Source organism: Prinia subflava, chromosome 15, assembly GCF_021018805.1.
Source record: "Prinia subflava isolate CZ2003 ecotype Zambia chromosome 15, Cam_Psub_1.2, whole genome shotgun sequence".
NCBI classification, from domain to species: domain Eukaryota; kingdom Metazoa; phylum Chordata; class Aves; order Passeriformes; family Cisticolidae; genus Prinia; species Prinia subflava.
In genome coordinates this window covers 19450106-19475393 of record NC_086261.1, presented here as the reverse complement: position 1 = coordinate 19475393, position 25288 = coordinate 19450106, and the positions used below count along the sequence as shown (strand labels likewise).

The 25288-nt window shown below is 40.1% G+C and overlaps 1 protein-coding gene across 3 annotated transcripts in view; it reads left to right on the top strand.

The window, feature by feature from the left end:
• The window catches only part of ENTREP2 (endosomal transmembrane epsin interactor 2), a 91072-nt gene that overhangs the window by 63458 nt on the left and 2326 nt on the right, over positions 1-25288 (top strand). For all 3 annotated transcript variants that reach the window (XM_063412545.1, XM_063412544.1, XM_063412546.1), the window contains exons 5-9: positions 5946-6053; positions 15090-15250; positions 15845-15980; positions 20384-20459; positions 21117-21701. In XM_063412545.1, coding sequence (XP_063268615.1) covers positions 5946-6053; positions 15090-15250; positions 15845-15980; positions 20384-20459; positions 21117-21701 — 1066 coding nt within the window. The remainder of the gene's footprint in view (positions 1-5945; positions 6054-15089; positions 15251-15844; positions 15981-20383; positions 20460-21116; positions 21702-25288) is intronic.

The following is a 25288-nucleotide window of genomic DNA, read 5'->3' as shown; positions in this document are numbered from 1 at the left end:
AGACCAAATGCAATGTTATTAATTTTATTGAATGACTTACCTGAAAGGCTTCACAAGCTACTCAGAATTGGATAAAGCTCAGCACAGAATAAGTAATTCCAGTTCAGATTTTTAAATGCTGGACTTGTTTCCTTTACAGGCAGCTGAAAATACCCCCTACATTCAGAGTGTATTTACCACACCGAGACCATCAAAAACAGGGCAGGTCAGGGTGGGCTTTGTAGTCAGAATAGTTGAGCTACTTTTCCTTCCTCATATTTTTTCTGTTCCTTGCTTGGACAATGAGTGGATGTGGTTGTAAACCATGGCTGGAAAGGTACCTCCCTGAATGACTGGGTTCTGTTTATTCCATCCTTGTCCAGTTATGGTGTGAAACCTGAGCCCTTCAGGAGTCTCTAATTATCATATCCCCAGTACTAAATTTAATGCAGACACCTGGGTTGGAAGGCAGGCACACTTGCATGCAAGCAGAGAAGACATTTTTGAGTTCATTTTTAAGTAGCAACTTTGTGCTGCTTCTTAAAAATATAGTAAAACAGTGAATTATACTTATAGAAAATAGTGAGTTTCAAACTTTACATCTATTTTATGAAGTGTTGACCATCTCTCCATTTACAATGCAATGTGTGTTTGAGACCCATTTGGCTCAGCATTAATTCTTGAGCCTTCCTTGTATCAGAGCAGGTATTTTTCCCAGTGTTTTTCCAGACGTATCCAGTGAGAACAACTGAAGTTATATTTTGAGTTAAAAGGATTGTTGTCCTTGAATTCTTGAATAAAAGAGGAACATTGACACTAATTTCATGGGTGAAAAAGCTTTGCTGCTCATTATCTCTTTTCAGGATACAGTAGGTTAAGAAATGAAGCACTATAATTGAAGTCAATCAAGGAGAAAAGAAATCATCTCCACAGCGTTGTGGCCGTGGAGCTGCTTTTAGCCATTGATCGCTGGGGATGTTGAGATCTGTTTGTTCAGGGCTGCTGCTTACAGAGTGTTCTTTTTACACATCAGCAAGCTAATTTTGCTTCTTTCATCGTGTATTGACTGAGGTCTCAAAAGTGCCAAGAACTTAAGAACCTCAAAGACTACAAATCTTTTATTTCCACAGGAAAATAATCTATTCAGCCAGCAAAATGTGAGTGTGTTGTAAAGAGAGCAGTCAGTTCAATACTGTTGAGCAGACTAGAACTCATAAAATGAAATGGATGTACTTTGTTTCCTTCTAGAGCAAAACAGGTTTAAATAGTTTTCCAGTTCTGTGTAAGCACAGCTGATTAATTTTCTGTGTAATACTTGGCAGAGTCAGTATTTTGAGGTAACTGCTTCATCTGTATCTTATGGTCTATACTGAGTGACAAATTCTCTGCTTTGATGTTCATGTGTGTAACTTAATTTACAGTACAGTTTATTGCTCTGATAGGAAGAGACAAGACAGTGACTAAATATTAACTGAAGTCTGCATTTGAGCTGAGTTTTGAAGATGTCCAGATATTCCTGTTTTAGCCTGGCTTGTTTGATGGTTTTGAAAGATAACTGATGTTACAAATTCAGATATGAGTTGGTTTCTAAGCTGACAGAGCTCTATGGGTCTGGCCCAGCACTAGAGTGAAGTGAAACTATTCCAGTTTTAGTTTCTATCTAGGATAGGAGGTACAAATGACGTTCTGAAGGACAGGTGGCAGCAGGGTGAGCACACCTGCAGTGAGTGTTCCCTGGTCAGACAGGACCCAGCCCTGCCAGCCCCCATCGCTGGGTGATGGGATTCCTGCAGTGTCATTCTTCATTTGACATCCTAGCTCATCTCTCTGCTGCTGTCAGGCAATTGCATGTGCTAACAGCTGTTCTAAATTGCTTTGTTAAATGATTGTTTCTACAGTTGAGTTATCGATGTGACAATCACCAATTTTTTACTTATTCCAGTTTGATACCATCTGACTGCTTTATCACCCAGCAGTTTGATGGAAAACAAAAAAAATCAGTTTTCAAGACAGATTGCTTTTCGAGCATATTGCAGTAGGAGTTTCTAATATGATACTCTCAATTAATTATATCTTAAAATTACATTTTTGGAATACAGAATATTAAAAAATATTGCAATTAAACATTCAGATTTAAAATAGTACTCAGCTTTTGTAATACATCTCCTGTTTTAATGTGTTCTGTAGGGTTTTGGACTACACATTTATAGAACATGCATTTTTATGCATTTATGTATTATTTTAAGTGCTAGTAAAGGAAGAACTGAGGTGCAGTAGCACAAAAACAGGGTCCAAAAAATAATAGTGAAAACAGCCTGAATTAGGAAAAAGGAAAAATAGATGTTGTGTCCTTAAGTGAGACATCTGGAAATGATAGTATGGAGAAGATTTGAGAATGCACAGGTGTCCTGGGGGAATGCACAGGGATCCTTTGGGACCCCAGCATAAGCCAGAGGTGTCTGTTATTGTGGAGGGAAAGCATGATGAACAGCAATGCAGGTGCTGGCACCATTAATTTGGTAATTGTCCAAGTTGTAATATAAATGGAATATTGCAGCCATGAAATCTTGCCTTTTTCACTGTCAGTATTAAATTCTAATTCCACTTTAAAGATTTAGTGAGGGACCTACTTGGGAAAATGAGTGGCCCCAGAGAAGCAGCTCACACTGCTGTCTGACTCCTGTGGGTGTGTGTCTGGACTGGGCATGGTTCCAGAATTCTGACAATTCTGATCCCACTCTGAGGGGGATTTGGGGCCTCTGCAGTTAGTGAGCTAAGGTGTAGGAAGAAAATTGTATATGGAACCTGTAGAAGAGTAATTCTGCCTAGTACACTATACTTATCAGAGCATTAATTATCACATAAACATGCTGAAGAATCAGACTTTTGTTTTAAAAAGACAAAGACAGCAGCAAAGAGAAAATTGGTTCGGCCGTTTCTGAGGAGCAGAGAATTGTATTTCATGCCATTAGAGATTCAATGTTGTGTGTTCTGATCAGTATTCTGGTAGATATCAACTAAAGATCTGTTACTAAAGCTCCCTGATTTTGTATTTAATACAGATTTCCTACTCCTTTAGACACCTATCAATATAGCTGGGGCTGTGGGGAGTTCCAGCTGGCCCTGTTGTGGTTACTGCCTTTTCACATTTCCTAAAGGACATCTTAATTGTCATTGTTTGTTCCAGCTGCCATCTGTAAGCACCTGCCCTGTCCCTCTGGCAGCATGTTTGGCCAGGGAGGGCTTCAGTTCCTGCTCACTTTTTATCTATAGCTGAATAAATGAGTGTCATGGATTGCCTAATTATTTTTTCTACAGGGCACAGGGAGGGAATTTCCTGAAAATGGTGAATTGCCTCAGGCTGATTAATGTTTGGGGAGGGTGGGGGGAGTGGGGAGCAGAGGAGCAGGGCAGGCTGTGGCTTGATTCCTGTTTGAATTGAAACAGACTTAAGCATAAAAAAGCCAAAACAAATAGAGAAGCAGTCTTGCTTTAAGAAATATCTAGTGGTGGTGAGGATTCCACAATCATTACTCAGTTAATACTGCCTCTGTTAAAATTTTAAACTTACAGTATTTCCATCTTTTTGTTTAATTTCTCTTCCTTTTTACATTTTCTGGCTGCTAGATGGCTGCTCCTTATTGATCTTTATGAAATACACAAAAACTCTGCATCCCTGCATTTGGAATTTTCTAGTTGTACCTTCACCTTCAAAGAGATTGTAGCGGGAACAGGAATTGTTGTGTGCTCAGCCTGGAAGGGAGTGTGTGGAAAGAGGCTGCTGCTCCTGTGGGCAGTAATCCCTGCCCTACAAGAAATAATCCTCACACTAGAGTCAGTGTTTGTAAGGCCTTCAGTTGTGCATAGTTTAGGATTCTGCATTTAAGGAAAAATGGGGACCCAGGTGAGGTGAAACAAATCAAATTAATGAGAATGATCAGAAGCCTAGAGAGTTCATTTCAGTTGAGAGTTGGAGAAAATGGTGTTAATGTGTCATGCAGTAAAGGTGGAAAAGGCTTCAAGAGTGACAATAGAGTTCAAAGGTACAAAAGTCTGCTGTGTAACAGCCTGTTCTCAAGAGCTGTGGAAGAAAAGAAGCCTTGGGTTTCATACGTGGGATGGACATAACCAGGACACTGATGGTAAAAATAAACACTGGAATAGTGGGATGAAGCTGTGGGATCTTTAGGACCAGATCAAAGAAACATCTGTCATGAGACTTAGAGGCACAGTTAAGTCTGTCCTGGGACATGTAAAGTTGTATGAGAGTCTTGGAGACACTTTGCATCCTAATTTAGAACTTTGATTTTATTATTTAACATAAATGGTATTAGGTTATGCACTCAGATTGCCTAAGTTTTTTTTTGCATTTAAATGGCTGTAGTAGGCAATAAATGAAGTTTCTTCCTGCTAGGAAATTGTCCTGTTTTCTACCCTAGATCTTGTCTCTGCCTCAGTGTTCTTCTTTCCCTGCATATGGGAAGCAGAACATGAAGGATCCCAATCTCTTTTTTGCCACTGTTAACTAAATGAATCTCTAAGGGTCACTTTGCCTGTTTACCTCCATTTGAATGCTCTGAGTGGGTCTGTATGACTTTGAACGAGCCCTCTGTATCCCCTTCTGTAAGTGAATTAGGGGTTGGCCCTTCCAATATTTTGCTGTTAATGCTGATGGTTCATTGTTCCTCTGGCAGAGGGGCTGGCCAAGAAGACAGAAAATACTGACCAGATCAGCAAGAGCAGATCTGGCTCGGTGTGAGTTATTAAATGGCTAAAACTTGTTGGCCCATCTATTGCCTGCCTGGTTTCCATGGCTGGCATTTCCACTTTCAAATGAAGGTCACTTGAAGAGCAAGAAATTACAGTGGCAGGAGTAAATCTGCACCTTGCTATCATTTGTTTCAGAGCTGTGGGGGAAAACAAAGCAATTTATAGCATGGAAGTTATTTCATGCACTGGCAGTGAATGAAATACTCTTAAACTTAGATCCTATAGACTGTTCTTCACACAGTGAGTGTTTTTTACTCATGATATTGTAGCAGTTTTGATTTAGTTTTTCATCTCTTCTCTCTGTTGCTTTTTCTCAAATGCTTTTACTGGCTGTTCAGAGAACTGAGCCACACAGCAGCCCCAGCAGCCACGCAGTTGCTGTACAAGGATTGTAGTAGCTTTGAAATGTTGCCAGCACACTAATTTTTTTTTTCTGCTTTTCACTGGCTGTGGAGAAAGTAAATACAAATCCAGTGATTGGAAGAGAGATGGATGCTTTATTTTTAGTCACACTATTGATACAAAAATGTTCCATTTTGATTCACATATTTCATTTCTTTTCTTTTCTTTTATTCTCCTTGTTAAACCAATACTCTGTGTTCTATTTTAAACTTGTTTTTCTTTAAAAAAAGCCAAGGCAACAATATGACCAAAATCAGTAGAAGGTGAAATGTCTGGGTGTGTAATCACTGCTTTTCTCTCACATATAAAAAATATTTCAGATGCATCAAGTTTCTGACACAGGATAAGTCTCTATTTCATACTAGAAATTTTTAAACACACAACCTGAAGTTGTAGATTTCAACTACTCAAAGCAATAATGTTTCTGCATGTCATTTTTAATCAGAAGTGTCTTTCATAGTATCTTTCTTGTGATAACTGCAGCTTGGAGTTGGCTGTGAAAGAGTAATTTGTGATTTTGGGGAACTAGGAAATTTGAATATCAGTATTTCTGAGGAAATATCGAATAGCAAATGTGTTGTGAGGAGTGGGAAAGGGAAGATGTTTGTTTCTGTAATTGCTGCCTTTGTGGGTTGCTACCTGAAAAAGATTACAAGCTAAATGAGTTCTACCCAGTTATTTGAGCCCATATTAATCAATAGCAGCTGACAGTGTTTGTTATCAAATTGCTCGAGCATTTCCTGTCCTTTGTGTCCCTGAGGTAAGAGTTGATATTCTGCTGATGTCTCTTCCAGGACCTGTTGTTCAGTGTGTGCGCTCTCAATATCATCTCCACCATTGTCTGTGCTTTGGCAACAGCAATGTGTTGCATGCAGATGGTTTCCTCTGATCTCCTGCAAATGGTGAGTACGGTTCAGTGACAGCAGGGCTCGTCCAGCACAGCACAGTGTCCTTCCTTCTCTGTGGATGTTCATTTGCACCTACTCCTTGCTTATAAACTGAGGCCTGTTTGTGTCTCTGTAGTGTTGGAATGTGTGTGTACATGGGTCTGCATACATCTGGATAAATATAGCATATAGATGTATGCAGCAGGAGGAGCTGCTGTGTTTTAATGTTTGTGTATTGAAGTAGAGTGTTATGATCAAGATTTTGCAACTGGGAGTTGTTATTTTTGTTAACGAGGTTATTAACGAGGTTGGGTTACAGATGCACCGTACATTTGCTGTCATCAATTGTATATTATCTCCAGTTTCCACACTCCCCACAGCAGTTACTTAGCTCTAAGAGCCTGGTTTTCACTACGAGATTGGCATGAGAACTACAGAGTATGAGAGGTATAAGCTCAAAACTGGAATTTTCACAGCCCTGTGCCAATAACTGTGTTTTCATAAGGAAAATATGTTCAGCCTCAGAGAAGCATTTGTGTTCAAAACAAGGGGGAAAAGGATCATTAATCTTCTGCATAGTCAGCTGCATCACAGGATGCTGTCTTGTTTTGGCTGGACAAAGGGAGCTTTCCTATTCCAAATGAGCATTGGGATTCACAAGGTCTCAATGTAAGAAAAGAAAAGAAAAGAAAAGAAAAGAAAAGAAAAGAAAAGAAAAGAAAAGAAAAGAAAAGAAAAGAAAAGAAAAGAAAAGAAAAGAAAAGAAAAGAAAAGAAAAGAAAAGAAAAGAAAAGAAAAGAAAAGAAAAGAAAAGAAAAGAAAAGAAAAAGAAAATTTAAAAGCTTTGTATTTTTCAGGCCAGCTACACTGATTGTAACCTTGCTCTATTGCTGATTAATCTAGGAAATGTCCTGTTTAGTAAGTGAGGGCAAACACACAAATCTAATACTAGCCATTTGTATATCTCAAATTGGAAAAGTTTGCATGGGTGGAAGACTGGCCCAGCAAGTTAGCTGCAAACCATTTAAACAACACAGAAATGTTGTCTAGCCTGCCATGCAGATTGTTTTAAAAATAAATAGATAATTAGAAATACACTGGGTGCCGTGGATATTGATTTAAGTGCATGAATTACAGAGATAAGGCTGTCCTTTCTAGACAAGGGTTCCAGTCACTGGGTTTCAAACCCAGTTAAGGAATATCTCCAGTCTGGGATCTGGCTTTTGCTTCATGTAGTAATGGGTATAATTAGTTAGGCTCATATGTTTAGGTAATTACTACAAATAGTACATAAATGCATTTTTGCTATAGGGCTCTGTGTATGCATATTGTGCAGGCTTGTAGAGGCATGTAAACAGTGCTTATTTAATAACACTAGTATGGACACAAAACAATTAACAGAAATAGTAATTCCAGCTGGTGACATTTACATTTTAAATGTTAAAGGGTTTTTATCATATTCTGGGTATTCTTTCTTTTCACACACTCTCCCTGTCCATATTTACTACAAGAATGCCCATTGACTAAAGAACTTTTTCACTTTGCAGTGATGATGGGGAGATGAAGAGATTATCATACCTTGAGAAATCTGTCTGTCTAGTGGAAAAATGGTAGCAGTGATCCAGAAGTGTACATTCCAGGAATTTTGATCTACGCTTAGTGGTATTTAGGAGTGTCAGAGGAATAAAAACAAATAGATAACAATGAACCAAGAACAACATTAAAGTGCTTCTTACGGGCATATGCAAGAAGCAGTAACCTCAGTAGGAAGTCAAATTCCTTAAAAGCACATAATCCTTTCTCTCTGCCACCTCATTCTTGATGTCTTTAAGATTCTTTCTTTCCCACCTGGCAATGCTGCTGTGTTAATTTCTTTTTGCTTCCTATGCTTTGTGTTTCCAGCTTTCTGTCTTCCTGCTTGGTTGTCCGTTCTCCCACCCTTTCAGCTCCATCGACAAGAAATTGCTTCCCTCTCCCTGGAAGAAGGGAAATATACATATATATATATATTTCTGCTCAATCCCAGTCTTTTCTTGTTCATCAGTTTTTCCCTTTCTTTTTTCAGGTTGCTGAGCCAGATTCCTGCCAGGCCTAAGTGAGCGTAACTTCCCTGGGGCTACGCTGACTTAGACCAGCTGAACCCTCACCTGAGGATTTCTTTTTCTTTCACTGCTTTCAGCCTATTGTCCCATGATCTGCAGTTCCCCTTGCTCTGCTACACCCAGAAATCTGATTAACTTCCTTTTCTCTTGCTTGTTAATGCAGATTTGTGCTTTTTCCTTTTCACTGATGCGTGCATCTTCTCTTAGCTGGGTTGTACCGTGTTGGAAGTTTGACAGCAGCAGCAGCAAGAGATACCACTCCTGATAGCCGAGAAGGTTTTCATTGTTGTGCTGATAGTTTTACTCTGTTCTACAGTATCCAAGAGCTCTGTAGGCTCTCCTGTAGCAAGAAGAGGCAATAGGGAACACCCTCCTTGGATGCCATTAGGTTATCCTTAGAGCAATCAATTCTGTGATTCCTGTGCTGTGTTAGTGTTCTTGTCTCAGAAATTAATCCATTGCAATGGTAATTTTTGCAAATTCGAAGAATTCCAATTTATTGCTTAGCAACATAAAGCAGGTGTAACAGCCTCAAGAAAATCTGCTGCAATGATTCTTTGATTTTGTGCTTTGTTGATGACTTTTGCATACAGCAAGTGTCTTGATTCATACAGTCAAATGGATGTATTTTACTGGAAACTGCTCTCTCCTGACATCCCAACGCTTAGGAAAAACATCCTAAACACACACACAAGCTGTCTGGTAGTAAGCACAGTTTAAATTTTTCAATGAATTTGAAGAGGTTTCTTTTGGTTTAAAAACGGTCCTACCTAACAAGTATTTTATTTCAAATGCTAAGGAAAAGAAAAATACAACTGCAAAGTAGTTCAAAGAGTTTTTACTGCTTTATATATTTTTTCTAGATGTTCCATATTTGAGTTGACCCAAAATTTTCATTTCACTTTAACCTTTCTCACTGTGTTAAGTACATCCATTTGCTCAGGCAAAGAAACCCCACCAATTGTACTAAAGCTGCAAGAGAAAGTGTTACCATAGCTAAAGATTGAAAAGACTTTTGTTGTGTTTCACCAGAGTGTTTAAGGCATGACAGGGCTTCCCAGAATTGTTCTTTCTGTGTACACACCCCTCCAGGAGATAAATGTGAATCAAATCAGATCATATCAAGGCTCTGTAATGTGAAGAAACCTCTCTTAATAACCAAACTGTCACTTCCATGATATTTCATTTGTTGCCTGAGGCAGTTTCAGTTTGCATCTTGCCTGATGAATGGCTACTGTGAAAATGCACCCTGTTTTCTTCAAAAGGGAGCTGCCTGGATTAAAGTAAGAAATACAAGATATTACAGCCACTGTGCCCGAGCTAAAGCATGAATTACACCCATTCCAGTCCTCCTTGCACTCCAGATATGTTTATACAGTTCTTATCTTAGAAGTGCTGGCACTGGTACCATTGAGTGTGTCCTGATTTTATCACCATCACTGTTGGTAACTGTTCATGTTGTGTGATACCTAAAACCATCTGTTATTTTGTAAAGAAAATAAGGTAATGATGACACATGCAAGCTGTAGTGTTTAATTACTGTTTTCATCAGTCCTAATGATAATTCAGCATGTCATTATCTTAATAGGCTGTAGTTGATATTTCTGCTCAAACACCTCACAGAAATATGCATTGGGAATGACGTATATCCATAGAAAGATCCTAAATGTAAATATGGTTGCATAAATACTCTCCACACACCCACCATAAATGCAAACATTAGGTCAGGAAATCTTTTGACATTTTTAACAAATTTTTCATCAAACATTTTAGTGGTAGAATAAGAATATTTAATATTTAAGGCTAAAATATGGTCAATACTTCAAAAAAGATATCACAGAGCCATGCCCATGAGGCTACAAAGTTAAATGCTTGTGATGGTTGTACAAACAGCAACTGGAAACAACTGACCAGAAAAATCTGGATATGTTTTCCTTATCAAAATACCTTCTGTCTCATAATTTCCCTTTAATATCAGGGACAAATTAGAAGAGTCACCCATGGTCCTTCTGTTCTTGTAGACAATTACTACATTTCCCTTCAGCAGATACTGATTCCAGTGTTTCAGAAAAGGAAAACAGCAGCCTGTCCAAGAGGACAGTTAATTGAAGACAGAATTACAGACCTAAGTGTATTGCACAGAGCTTTTACTCAGGATAACATGCCAGTATTTAATTATATTCAATTAGAAATTTTGATTTCCCATTCTCAAAAATCAGCAGATTTTCATAAGTGACTGAAATGAGAATAATGGAGTCTCCAAAGGACTGATTTCGAAGTTACATAGTACATTTAATAAATGCGATATGGAAGGCAGATGTAATTACATGCAGATTTAGGAAAAGCTCCAGATAAGTTTCCCTTGGAGCACCAGGCACACGCTGATACACGGCCCTTGTGGCTCAGATAAGCTGTAATTGCTGAGCAGTGACTGCCAGCACTGGCATTTCCGTGGGGTCAGGATGCTCAGAGCAGAGGGGTCTCTGCTGGTGCTGAGGGGAGGTCCCACGGCTGGGAATGCTGGTGCAGAGCTGTTGGTCTCACACACCTTGGCCAGAAGGATGGACCACATGGTACCACAAGAGGAACTGTTTCAATGGAGAGTTATATTGACAGGTCTTGCCTGCTGTTTCTTCAGTTCCTTAACTGGGTGTCCTCCTTCAGCTTTTACCTCCGTGTACTCAAAATATTCAGAACATGATAATACCTTCTGATCACTTCAGTGACCAGCTTACAGACAGCCTCTCAGTGAAGAGCTGGAAATTCGGTCTGACGAGAAGAGAATGAGTTTTACAATTTTACACCTATCTATGTAATGGTGTTTATTTCACCTGGAGAAGTTAAACACTGGGAGAAGACGTGTTCTTCTTCACTGGGCAGGGATAGCTGACGTGTCTGGCTGCAGCCTGTGAGCTGGCAGAGGTCACTGCTGTCCATTGCTGGAATTCTCAGTACTGTGTCAATGGACTCTTGAGCATAACTGCATTTTCAAACCTTTCACTTCTGGAAGTGGGGTACTTCCAGCATTTGTGCTTCTAATTCTCTGCTTCCTAACAACTTGCTGCTGCTGCCATGGCAAACTTCTGTATTGAATGCAGGTTCAAGCAGTGGGTTTACTGTGTTTTACAGCTGTCTTGTTTACCCTGCTGCAACCAGACAGACAACATGTTTCACTCTTCCCTCATAACCGCAGACAAAATAAAAAAATTAAGTAGTCCTCACTGTGAGGGCTGTTTAAATCAGGCTGTTCAACTCTGTCCAAGTCAGACGTGCCCAGTGCAAACACACTGAGGTCTGTGGTCACTGTGTGCTCTGTGTTGCACATCCCTTTAGCCCATGCACTGGTCTGTGCAGTGCCCATCTGGTATCAGACACGTTTCACACACTAAATTAAGGCCGAGGATGAGAAAACACTTGTGTGAGTGTAATAGCTTGAATGCCAGGCTTCAAACATAAGGCCAACTGTTTCCTGAAAGAAGAGCATGAATTCCAGATCTGTATTTCATTGCCTGTCAGATTTCTGAAACTCCCAGCACCCAACAGCACCAAGAGGGTAACAGGAATGGTTGAGTCCTTTGGATTTCCACAGCCATGGGCTTTCTCTTTCATTCTAGTAAATGTATTTGAAGTATCTGTTGATAGCTCTAAATTTCTGCTAAGCTTTTAATGCAGCTGGGTATTTAGCATTTACCAGAAATGCTGTGTGCTATTTATCTTTGTCTGCAACCATTTTCTATCCCTTGCTTGTGCAGTGGCCATTAGCTGAATCCCAAGGCTGGCTGGGAGACCCGCTGTGTGAGTTGTTCCATAGTGTGAGCTGCAGTTTTTGATGTGATATTGAGTGCAACTTGATCCTGTTTATCCTGGTGACTGAGCAGGCGACCCCCATTTTCTGCTTGGCAGTTCTTGTTGTTGCCTGTCTCTCTTGCTATCAGTATCTTGAGACTGATTATTTGGTAACAGTTGTCTTCTAATACCAGAAATGTGTGTTTCTGTGTGAAAGTATTTGTCAGTGTTTCTTCGGCTTTCTCAGCTCTTTGCTTTTTATTACTGTCCTTTTTTAAGCGATGAAATTTGTATTAAGCCTTTGCTGAAACCCTGCCAGACTTCACTGTTTGAGACTAACTCTTGAAGATTTTTAAAATACATTTTCCTGTAGAAAGAATAAGCTTTTACAGGCTAGCAGAGATCAGTAGATAATGTAGTATGGAATAAAATATGACTTAATTCCCACTTACTAGCTTTCAACTGTTTTCTCAAGGATGTCTGTTCTTTGTGGTAATCCCTTATATTTGCTATTGTTTCATTTCCTGCTAGTTTCCCTCTTACAGCCTTTTTCACTTTAATTTCTGTGCCTTCCAGCAGGATGATATCACACAGGTAAACCGTTGTTTATAACCCCCCAAACGTGTATTTTCATGTCCATTCTGCTGCTCGTTGTCAAGTGTTGGTCACAGTTCGTTGCCATGGTTTGTATTTCTGGATCTGGAGAGGGATGCAGACATTCTGCTGTTTACTGCATCCAAGCACTGGGGCTGTTCCTCCTGGAACCACAGCCCTGCTGCCCCGTGTAAAACCTCTCCTTTCTGTCCTGTCCCACCAGTGTGTGCTGATGGTTCAGCTGCTGGGAAAGGGCCCTGTGTTTGTCTGCCCTGTTCTGACAGGGTCAGAGGATCACTCCCAAGACGAGGCTGAAAGGAGCTCCAGGGAGCTCCAGGACTGAGGGAATGGAGCTGCAAGTTCCTGGTGGAAACCAAAGCTTGGGGTCCGTGGCAGTATGGAGACAGTCTGGGAGAAAGTCAAGGAAGTTACAAATTAAATTGCTTTGTTTCCAAACTATAAAAGTGACCCAAACCATCAACTCTTTTAGGAAAATGAGAGCAGTCCTGCATTTGGTGGAGTCAAGCAGTGTTCAAAACGTAACCTAGAGTATTCAGATATTAGTTTTCCTTATGATAAATGTTTACAGGTTTTAGGTAATTATGTTGAAGTTTGTCTTTCCTCCTTTTTCCTAAAAAATTCTTCTATGTATTTGAGATGGTAGCAGACCGATGATTGCTTAGGGCAGAAGTCTGGAGTTTAATAGTTGATATTAATGTACTGTTACACTTTGGCAAATGGCTGTTGAAAGATCACATCAGTTTAGACCAAATGAGTGGGAGAAAATTGTTTTTTTTCTGTAAGCCACATAGAGAAATGCCTGATAGTACCTGGGATAACAGCATCCCACTCACGTGGAGGATGAAAGAGCATCAGGCATTTCACATAATGAAGAGTAAATCCAACTGATGCCGTGTCTTTTGTTTCTGTGCTGTACCGTGAGTAGAACACAATGACTGAAAGTCTTGTTTGGCTGTAGGATGTAAAGAAATAACACATTCTGCAGAGGAGATTCTTTATTAAAAGTTATGTGTGGAAATATCTCTGGAGAGCCGATCAGTGAGCAGCTAATACTTCATTTTCACAAACAGTTGATACTGGTCCTGCTGACCCTCTGCTGTGCTGTGTTATTACAGCTCTGACCTTGGAAACAACATATATAGAGTGAGTTTAATAGAGCTAAGATGTAACTCAAGCTTTAAAACACAAAGGACCAGTATAATTTCTGTGGTAATGTAAATTCAGCAGAACTACACCAAGTTGAATTGCAAAGTGATAAATACAAAACTATGATATTAAAAATGAAGGTAATTTACTTTCTATTTGCTGAATCTCCTAAGCATAAACATTTTCTCTTTCATTTTACTGCTTCCACAATCTTTATCATGGATTTAAACAATGATGAGCCAACAGTACAAAAACATATGTTGTCTTGTTCCAGTCTAAAAGAGAAATGTGCCTTCAGCAAAGTTTCTTAGCTGGCTTGTTTCAGAAGGCAGTAGCTAAAGATCAAGTTATCTACTAATCCAGGAAAATATGACAGCAGAAGTTTGCCTGGAGAAGAAAACATTCTGTGGATTTGGATTGTGTTTTAGTCCTCTTTGATCCATAGGGACCAAGTAGAGCCAGGTGTGGGTTGTGGCATCTTCAGGATGGTCCATATTTGATCTTGAATTAGTGCAGGCCTTTCCCAGAACACTTGTGGGTGTTCCTGATATCAGTGGTGTTGGAATGGCTTCTTTAAATCCCTGCTTTGCTGGAAGCTGATGAGGTTCCTGTCACAAATATTGATGTGGTTCTCAGTATTATTACTTTTTACTGTGCAGTGTAGTTATTTTCCTTTGGGGTTTGAGATGTATATATGGAATAAATGTTTTTCTTACTTTCATAACAGTACTTATAACCTTTATACCACATTTTAGTGTGCAGTGTCTCTATCACCAAATCACAAACAGCTATTAAGGATATTTCATTTTACAAGAATAACAAAGAATAGTTATAAACGGCCCCTTCATTGGAAGTGAAAAATGGATGGGATATTTCCAGCTGTTGTATTCAAAACATAATGTCTATGCACTAGCCTGCTTCTAGTTAGTTTATATGGAGTTGTTTTGGCATTGGGGGTTTTGTCTCTGTAAGTGCAGGGCAGTTCAGATTGGAAACAAGAACATGCAAATAGGTATTTTAGTAGTTATATCTATTTTTCCTCAGTTATTAAAATAGAACTGATTATGTGGGGCTACAATAAAACAATGTACAATGTAGAAATATTCGTTGAAAAGCCATTAAATTGTAAATGTCTGTGTCCTGCATCCTAGGAGTGACTGACTTGGAGGCCCACAGCCTCTGTGTCTTTAGTAAAACCTTGTGCTGTGTTTTGGCAATCTGACTCACCCTCCTCACTGACCACAAGTATTCTTATGTTCCCAGAAGTGCCTTTTTCATTTCAGCTTGGGTATGAATGAATTTGGTGTCGGTCAGGGTCGCAAACATTGATCTTTTATTCAAATTGTTGATATTGGTGCCGGTGTTTCCACCATCTGAAGGAACTTTCCGTGTTCATTTTCAGTTTCTGCCCCAGAGGCCGCACTCTGCCAACCCTGACTGCATGACTCCCCATGGAACTGTCCTGCACCAGACCCTGGATTTCGATGAGTTCATCCCCCCCATGCCGCCCCCTCCCTACTACCCCCCGGAATACACCTGCACCCCCGTGGGAGAGGCACAGAGGTGATTCCCTTCCCTGTTCTGCAGGCAGCACTCAGTTCTGAGCTAAGGAGCTCTTTCAAAGTCTACAAAGCCAAATAATGTCCTTCACTTACATTAGGCTCTTCTTTTTCCAGAGAGATTGCATGTGGTTTTTTGCAAACCTGTTAGGCTACATCTGGAAATACTTGTGTTAAAGCACTGCTGTAATAGAGAAATGAGTGAACTTAGCTAAGACAAGGATAACAGTGTCTGAGCTTTGAGCAAAGATCCCCTGTAAGTGATCCTTCCACAGTTATTAACATTATACATTTGAAGATGACTATGAGATTTAATTTTTTAAGGAAATTATTGCAATTAATGTGTATTAATTTGGAGTAGTGAAGGACGTTAATGATGGCAAAACAGGCTGGTAAAGATGGCTGGCATCCTAAATAAAAACAGTTGTTAAAGCTACCATGTGAACAAGGGCTTAATTTGGGATGTCTAATAGATTTCTTGAATGTAATTCTTTGTAGTGTATTGTCTTTGAATTCAGAGAAGTCTTTTATCACTGTGGTGTAGGTCATAGTTCCAATGCCATTTATTAATTGTTTGCTTGTTTATGTTTTTATGTAGAAGTCTCCATTTGGACTTCCCTCATTCCCCATTTGGTGCTTTATATGAAGTAACCATTAATAGCCCAGGAATGCTGTACCCAAGTGAGCTGCCCCCTCCTTACGAGGCAGTGATTGGAGAGATGCCTGCCAGTCAGGTGAGGAAAACCAAAGGAAATTCTTTATGAGGTTTTCAGATCTTCATGGTGCAAAACAAATCTAGATAAACTTTAAAGAACAACCATTAGAAAATACTTGTATTCTTTAAAAATGTTTTCCAGACCATTTTCTTTGTAAAGGGTTTAGCGAACAAATTTTTACTTCACATGCAGCAGCAGTGAGTAGTTCTATATTGCTTAACCTTCTGATTGTTCCAGTCTTTAGTAATCAGCTTCTGCTGTTGTGTGGCAAGAAACTGCTGCTCCTGAGAGTGCAGAACACCTTCACCCTGAACTTACAGAAAGGATCCAGTGTGCTTGAGACAAGTATTTACGTTTCACTTTTTGCTTTATTCTGTACTGCGCAGAGCTGAAACTGAAATTATAATGTGTCTGCATGTACAGCCAGAGCTGATTGAAGCATTTGTTTGAAGGGGTTTGTGGTAACTGAATCAGCTGTCAGAAAGGAGCTTTTAGAAGCTCTGATTTCTTTCAGGCTTCAGTAAAAACTCCAGGAGTCAAATGTTCTAGGTATTCTTTATCAGTTGTTAATAGCACACTGAGGAAATACCTGTGTTCAGGTTGCTGAATTGCACCCACATTACAGAGGGGACTACTTTGCCTTTCCCCAAAATACAATACTGAAATATTTCCTAGTGGCTTTTTCCCTGTTGGGGAAAGCCAGAATTGAAACCACAAACCTAAAGAAATGATACAAATTTTCACTATTATACACAAGAAGATTATTAAGATGATTAATAAGACACGTATCTGAGAAAAAAAACCTGAAATGCGAAACCTCCAACAAAAATGCAATAAAATCTCTCCCATTTAATTAATCCCAAGATATGCCCAACTTTGCAGCTTCTGTGGCTGACAAACAGCTTCTGACAGTCTTCTGATCCTTGCCTTGTACTATACCCTCCCCCCAACACAACAAACAGGCCAAACATTGCATTACTTTGGATTTGTTTGGCTATAATAAAAGGTATCTGTATGAACTGCTTGTGAGTGAAGCTCCTTGCTGAGCAGCAGAACTGGAGTTTTCAAGGCCTTCTCCTTCTAGAATATTTTTGTCCAAGTTCCACCCTTTTTCCTTGGCAGTAACTCAGATGAACCTGCAAGCCTTGGAGAAGTCATTATTTTTCAGTGATAAAAACATAGACAAAAGTGATGTAAATCATGCATGGTTTGGGGGGAAAGAGAAGGCTCCTTAAGAATTCACGTGGCACTAAGTAAGGACAGTAAAGTGCCTATTTTTAGTAAAGCACAAAATCATTTTGAGCACTCTTGTAACTGGTACCACTCTTGGTGTGAACATCAGCATGCAGCAGCACAATAGCACCAGCAGGTAACAAAAATATAATGTAACAAGATGTGACTTCCAGCTGCAAAGTCCTGCTCTTGCAAGAAGAGCTTGCCTTTAATAAGTAGATGTATTCACTGTTAAATTTTGGCGTCTGGGCTCAGTTTGAGAACCTTGCCTGTTCACCTCTGGCCACCTGAACTTCAGAGGTGTTTGTTCTGATCACCAGGGAAGAGGAGTGGTGACTTCATTTCCAATAGTGATAATTATAGTTTCTTGCCAGGAGTGAGTTAATGTGAGCTTGGTGTTGCTGTTGAGAGAACTTGTGACAGGCTCTGTGTCAGCACTGAAGCTCACTGGCAGGATAACCAAAGCCTACAGTGACACTGTAGCCACAGATTTTTCTTGACAACAAAAGCCTTCATGGTTTTTTTGCAATTCAGTGTCCCAGCTGAGCTGTGAAAGGAGAATGGAGCCAAAGTCTAAGACACTTTTGGGTCTACAAGAAGAACAAAATGGAGACCTGAGCTCTTACATGCTGCAAATGCTCCCATAGAGCACAGTACAGTAGGAACTGAAATAATGAGATTTATAAATCCCTCAAAGGCAGGCTTGGCAATGGAAATCATGGCAGGGATTTAGCTACAAAAGTGCTTCTGGGAACCATTATGTAATAATGTCATAATTTTAAAACCTTTTACTGTGCATCAAGCAATAGGTTTTATTTGTTTTTAAATGGATTGAGTGCCTTAGAATTTTATTAAATTGTACCAAATTAGACTTGATATTTCATGCATTTTATGGGCAACAAATGTCAGTGCTAATTTCAGTGGTTGCATCCATGTAAAAATTGCTGTTGTCATCTTTACTGATTAGGAAATCCCATTTCATGGTTATAAATAAAAGCAGTTTTCACACTGTTTTTCATGCAAAGTATTGACTGGGAGACAGAAAAGATGAGAACAAACAGATCAGGGTTCTGGGTGAACTAAATCAATAACAGTGTTTTTATAAGGTTTTCTAGCCTATAGCCTGTGCAGACTTGTTAGAAGCACAACTTTTTCTTCCTTTTTTCCATTGATGGCCTAGTGACTGTCTGAGGATGTGGAATTCAATAAGGTTTTGTTACCCTTGGCTGTGCAGGAACCTGCAGGAGACCGTGTGCTGTCCGTGTGTGAACCAAAACTCTGACCTGGCTCCAAAATTGTCACTGTTACCACCTACAATTGAAACCCTGGTTCTCCTTCCCCCAAGCAAGAAGGTTAATCAATTCCAAATGTGTATAAAATACATTCAGCAGTTACTCAGAGGCAATGTAGAGTGCCAATAAATGTTTCAGCACAAATTTTCAGCAGAAATTTTCCAGTCAGTGATTAAGAAATAAAATCAGTGGTTATGAAAGCACCTAGATTAAGAATTTATGAAAGCCCCTAGAATCCTAGATTTTTAAAAGTGAACAAACACCCTTAAAACATGATACTGTTTCTTCCAAGTCAGTCTCAATTTTCTACAACAGCAAACAGCATTTGTGAACATTTCTTACTTTTCTAGTGAGTTCCCAGAGCTTCCACAGTTAGATCCCAGGAACAGTCTGGGACTTTGAGTGACACCATATTTTACTTTCTAGCACAGATGTGATACTCTGCTACAGTCCAGAAAGATCCATTAAGAAATTTCCAAGGAAATTGTTGAAAAATATGAGCGATTTCACTTTTGCTTCCCAGTCCTCTGTCCACCTCTTGCTGAGTTAAAGTATTTCTGGTACTGTTCTTTGTTAGGAGTTGTATTTGCTAACCCTTAGAATAATTTTTAAAAACTGGATTTGTATCGAAAGAAGTTTCCTGGTCACTTGATCATAGTGATAAATAGATAGATAGATAGATAGATAGATAGATAGATAGATAGATAGATAGATAGATAGATAGATAGATAGATAGATAGATAGGTAAAAAACAAACAGTGAGCACAGTAAATTATGCACAAATATGTGTGCTTTAATCTACACTGGCGTGTGAAATGGAAGCTCTTTACCTAATAGAGTCAGACTAATTGTGTCACATCCAATTTTTTAGAAGGCCAGACACAGATTAAGCTCTTGACAAAAAGGTTTGCACAGAGGAGACTGATGCTGATTTCTAGACTGTCACCAACCATAATAAGCTCTACTAGTTAATTGTGGCCCTACAGACAGAATAGGTGAGATGCCTTTTGCCTTTGATACCATCTTTGCTGAAGATGGTATCAATCTCATTCCTTTCAACCTCTTCTGTATTTTTTCTCATTTGTTGTTACTAGCTATTTATTGGAATAAAAATTTTTCATAATCACATTCCCAAAGAATTGCCAAAAAATCTATCAATACTGTCAACAAGGTCCAATCCAAAGCCTATTCAAATCAGTAGAAAGAAAATCTCCTAAATTTCAGGTATTTATGGATCCAGTCCTTCCAGCAGGACTGATTCTATATTTTTTTGTTCACATGATCCTCAGAAGTGAAGGGAAGTTGCCCCCTTAGATCCTCTCCCTCAGAAAAAGGGTGAGTGGTGTCTGCACTGAGCAATCTCCTACACGCTGCAGAGCACCTGGGAGGCAACGATGGGCTTCAAACACAATAAACATATAACATGTATTGTAGGGCTTCAAAGCACATCCTCACAAATAACTAAAGGAAAATACTGCTTTTGTGCTTGTTTTTGTGGTTTTTGGTTTTCTCTCTCTTATTTTAGTGTGATGTGATGTGAACAAAAATGTAAGCACAATGTGAGGAATGCAGACTGTAGAAAGATTTCTTTTACTAAACCCATTGGTGTTAAGCATTAAGTTCAGTAGTGTGAGCCTGCAGCCCCAAGTGCCTGTGAATTCAAGATGAATTTACCTTGTAGATTCTGGAAAATGAAAAATTGCATTAAGCATGTGCCTTTGCCCTGCATTTGCCGCTGACCCGAAGATGTAAAATACTTTAAACAGCTTTCAGTCTGAATAGCAGCTCCTATGAAGGTGACTCAGCACTGTCAGCTGTGTCCTTCAGACCCCAGCACTACACTTTGTGTGCTAAGTTGCAGGTTAATGAGCTCTTTCATTCCAAATGTTCATTTAGGTCGCTGGTGCTGCTCAGCAAGTGTCTGAATCGAGCCTGGGGGAGAGGAACGTGACCCCGGACTTCAGCACACAAGGTGATTGTGGCTTTGCATTTGCCTCCTTAAGGTGGAGTGGGAGTTTTGAGCAGACTTTCCATTCTCTTCTGCCCTTCCTAATGGAGAAAGATGGATTTGCTTTCAGGTTATTCATTGCAAGAAGACCTTTTCACAGTCAGAGGCTGGGGCTGGAAATGCAGAGGAGAGTTTTGCTAGACAAAGCAAGCTCTAGTTAAGCCCCTTGAGGTGAATCTGGTGACTCTTGTTTCTCTTTGAGGAGTCCTGCACGTTCTTTGCAGCTTGTGTCTGTGTCAGCAGCCTTGGGGCCTTCCTGCTCCCCACACTCCTCCACAGAGCAGTTTCCTCCATGGCTTCCAGGAGCCTCAATAGGAAATTGCTGCCTGAAGCACAGATGTTGGGAGTGCAGTAGATGAGGAGCAGTACGGAGCCTGTTCATTTAAAGTTGGAAAGTCAGTATCAAGAACAGCACAAAAATGTCTTTGCTGGAGGAAATTAGAATGAATTTACAACAGTGTTCTTTGCTTTGGCATTCTTATTCTGGGAGGTTTTGTGTTCTTATTGATAAAAGAACTTGCAGATCGCTAAATTTAAATCACTCTACAGAACATGGGGAGGGAGAAAATTAGGAGGGTGGGCAAGAAGTTTTCATTTTTCTGTGAATCTCTTGTTTTGCAGTTTCTGTTGAGAGCACCTCTTTGATGGTGTCTGAGGCTGTTGATATCCCAGACCGTAGCTACTCCTCTGAAGATCTTTGTTCGCTGGAAGTTCAAGGATCTCTGCACTCTGCAGACCTTTCTCCCTACTGCGTAACCCCCAAGGGGGCTGCAGAGCAGAGCTGCAGTGCCCCGGACTGCCACACTCACTGCAGGTGTCACAGAACTCGCTCAGAAGGCTTTCCTGATGAGGGTGACAGTTCCCACAGCCGAGCCTCTACAGACAGGTCTCAAGGACAGGAAAAGAGCTGTGCCCACAGCAGGTCCTTGGACTGTTCCTCAGGGAATTACAGCCCCTCAGAAAGAGAACTGCAGAGTTCTGCTCAGGAGAGCAGCACCACGCCGCCTTTGAAGCAAAAGAAAACCTGCTGTGTGGACTTCAGCCAGCCTCCTGCCCCTTCCCTGACCTCTCCCTGTTTTGGGCCTGCAAATACTTCCCCGTGTGCGAGTGGCCACGAGGCTGCTGGCCAGCAGCACCCAAAGCCCCCAGGCTCAAACATCGTCCGATCCAGCAGCGCCCCTGGGTCCTGTTCGGCTGCCTCTGAAGGTGGGTGTGGGACCACGGGGCAGCAAACCTGCCCTGATCACTGGTATGGATTTGTGCAGCAAGTGGTGCTGCTGGAAATTATATGCAGTATTCCAAAGAGGGTTGTCTTAGGTGTGAAGGTTCTAGCTCCATGGATATTTTCTAAATTTGAAAACTTTTAAGAACAGAAATGGAAAAATTGACAGAGTGAAATTAATTTTGGCTTTTCTAAATTTCACCATTCTTTCTGCACTGCTCAGAAAACCATGTGTTGAGTAGCTGTTTCCACCTCTATTACTGTTCTACAGAGAGGCTAAACTAAGAAGTGCAATGGCAGCTGGGGTTTATTTAGGAAACTATTACTGGAGCTGTCACGCTTGTAGTACAGCAGGTTGTGTTTCCTCAAGGTGACAGTGACATTGGCAGTATTGGGGCATGTCAGAGGCAGTCACTCTGACTAGTGGCAGCTTGGGGTGTATGGTGAAAATCTTGAAGGACAAAGAAATGAACATGAGGCCCATGACAAGATGATAAAGGAAAAGGAAAGCTTTTGGCTGTCATGGATAAGTGTCTTCTGCTATAAGTTTCCTTTTAGAAAAGTAGGGAAGAGATGTTAGCTGAACAGTGTGTCTTCATAGAAGTCTGCTTCTTAGTGAAAAAGAAAGGGTTGCTGTAGCAGAGAATAATGTAGAACTGTCAAACCATTTGAAAGGGATCTAAGCTGTTCAGAGATTCTGAAGGGTAGCTCAGAGAAGTGGCTTGAAAGTAAAGATTTAAGATGTCGTGAGTTGTGCTGCTACGAGATTTGTTCACCAGGCTTTGTAAGGGATCTAGAGGAAGAATCATGTGACTAGCTCCAAGACAAAATATTGAAAAAACTGGTTCCATTTAGGATGATGCTTTGGTTCTATTACACTTCTTGCATCTTTATAATTTTCAGAGACTTTGTACTTAGCTCACTAATTGAATGTCTTTTACCTTTAGGAGTGTAACCTCTGCATTTGGGCCAGGAAAAGTGAATCTTTAATCTAGTCTGTATTTATTTTATGGCATTTACTCTGCTAGGACATAAGTGCTATGAAGCTGCCATGCAGACAGTAAGTAAGAATTTCTGAATGCTTCCTGCTGTGTGAAAGTCAAGGAGAACATCCCTCCCCTTCAGGATCAGCTCTGCAGCTTTCCAGAGCTGTGCTCCGTGTGCTCGTTGAGCCGCGCTTGCCGTGGGCAGCCAAACCCACGAGTTCAGCTGGCTCTGGACACCTGCAGGAACAGATGCTCTGCCTCCTTTTTTAACGTGTCCTAAATACATCCATCAGCTCTTCTGGAAAGGTGGCATGGAGGGACACGAGTTGGACATTGCTGAGATGTAACCGGGCTTAGCAAAGACTGGAGTAAAGAGGCAGAGAAAGTTCTAGAGATACTGACTCACAGGGGAGGGGGAGCAAGAGCAGTGAGGAGGGGCTGGGCGCTATTTGCCATTTTTTGCTGCCTACAGGAGACACTTCCTAATGAAATCCTTAAGGGAAGCATTGAGTTGAGTCCCTAGTTGAGCCTATATGTATTTCTTCATGCATACGTTTGCCAAATTAGTTTGCAATATTTTACTCTGTGAAGGTTTACAGTGCATCCCTTTCCTCTGCTTTTTATTGAACCTGATCTGGAAATCCTAGGTAGGTCAGAAGGAGCTCAGTTCTAGTAACACGTTCTGGCTGCTCGTAGCAGCCCTGAAGCGTATTTTTCCTAAGCTGTGACAAACAGCTGAAGTTCTTTACAGTCTTTGTAAGTTTAAAAAGGCATTTGATCTCAATTTTTCGTGACTGGCTGTTGATATTCACTGCAGAATTTTCAAATATACTCATGGAAGTGAATAACAGGCAAAGATAAAGGGAACCAACTGAACTCCTTCAATCAACACAGAAGAAAAAGTGCTCTGGGGTTTTTCAGTAACAGACACCTACTTTTAAAAATTGTCTGGGAGTAAAAGAACTGGTCAAGTGGACTTGACTTTATAAAGACAGCTGTAACTACACATTATTAATACTAATAACTGTGGATTTTGGAGAACTGAGGCTGGAGGAGCTTTAGCCATTTTCACAAAAGGGAAAATACAGCGGTCAGATTGTAGCTGGGGCTTGGGTTTTACTTAAGACACTGCCTTTCTACTATAAGAAAAAATTACTAATTTATCTTCTGCCTCACTTCCCTGTACAAGCCAATGTGAAGAGGTTTAGAAGCACAACCTTGACATTTGCTGTGTAGATTTTTGCGAAATGGGTTTTGAATCTTTCTATGATTGCACTGCCCATAGCTGGGAACATAAATTACTTGACATGGGGATGGTGCAGATGTGCAACAGGACAGTGGCACAACAGCAATGAGATCTAATGAATTATCCATTTTTTAGGCCAATAAAACACAATGCATTTGCTTCAAGCACATCTTGACCTGATGGGGTCTATACGGTTCAGTCAAATAATTCTCCCATTAAACCTTTTATACCAAAAGTGAACTTGTTTTGAAATACCTGCCAATCCTGCTGGAGAAATTATAAATGTAAATTTATAGGTGCCTTTATACGCACTGTGTACTTCCTGAACAACATAAAAAAGGTGAGTTCACGTACTGCTGTCATAGTTCCCTCTTAACAGTGGGCACATTTTTTCCTGCCTTTTCCCTGTAAGGTTTATCATAGCAAAGGTGGACTAAATCAACTCCTAGCACAGATGTTTATTACAATGAAGTTCATTTATAATCAGCTATGATAGACCATGGGCTGTATCAGTTAAGTGCCTGAGTCATTACTGTAGTGTTTGTGTTCCAGATAATTCAGGGTCATGTCCAGTGGTGTAGGTTTGGCTTGCTGCAAGTCCGTTAAACAGTTTAGTAATGGATGGGAAGACAGAAGTGTCTCCTCTTAATAACCATGCCATGATTCATGTGCTGCAGTACTTAGGCATAATAGAACAAATTAAAGACAGAATAGAAGCTGTCTCTCTTAATTTCCTACAGATTTGCTATGTTTGTAGCATCTTACATTTGTTTCCTTCATTTAATTATTCACTCCTCCAGAGAGGATTATGCCAGCTTTTCTTTATAAACTGTCTCCAGAGATATGGAAGAAAACCTCTCCTAAGCTACCTAAAAGTTCAAAACCATTTCCAATCTTGGAAACAGATAAACAACCAAAAGTGAGGGTTTATTCCATCTTGTCACAAGTGAAAAAAACTGCAGTGGTGGTTACTGTACAAAGTGATCTCATTATCATTGATCCTCATGCAGGAATCCCAGAAACTGTCATGAAATGGTATCCAAATCTGTCTGTAGATGCTTCATAACCACTTGTTGTTGATTGGCTCATCAGGTACCACCCTGCTCATTTACCCATGAATTTAAATAGTGGTGTATTACATTTTTACTGAAAATAATAAGAATATACTAAAAAAAGGAGGAGAAATATTGAATAAAATGCTGGTTTTGTAGAAATGAGGATTCATCGTTCTCGTTTTTCCATTTTCCAATACAAACTCTGTTCACCCAGGAAATACAGAAAAGATCTGAAGTCTGCCTCTACAGGAAGCTTTCCATAGTTTCAACACCTAGGCCTGAAA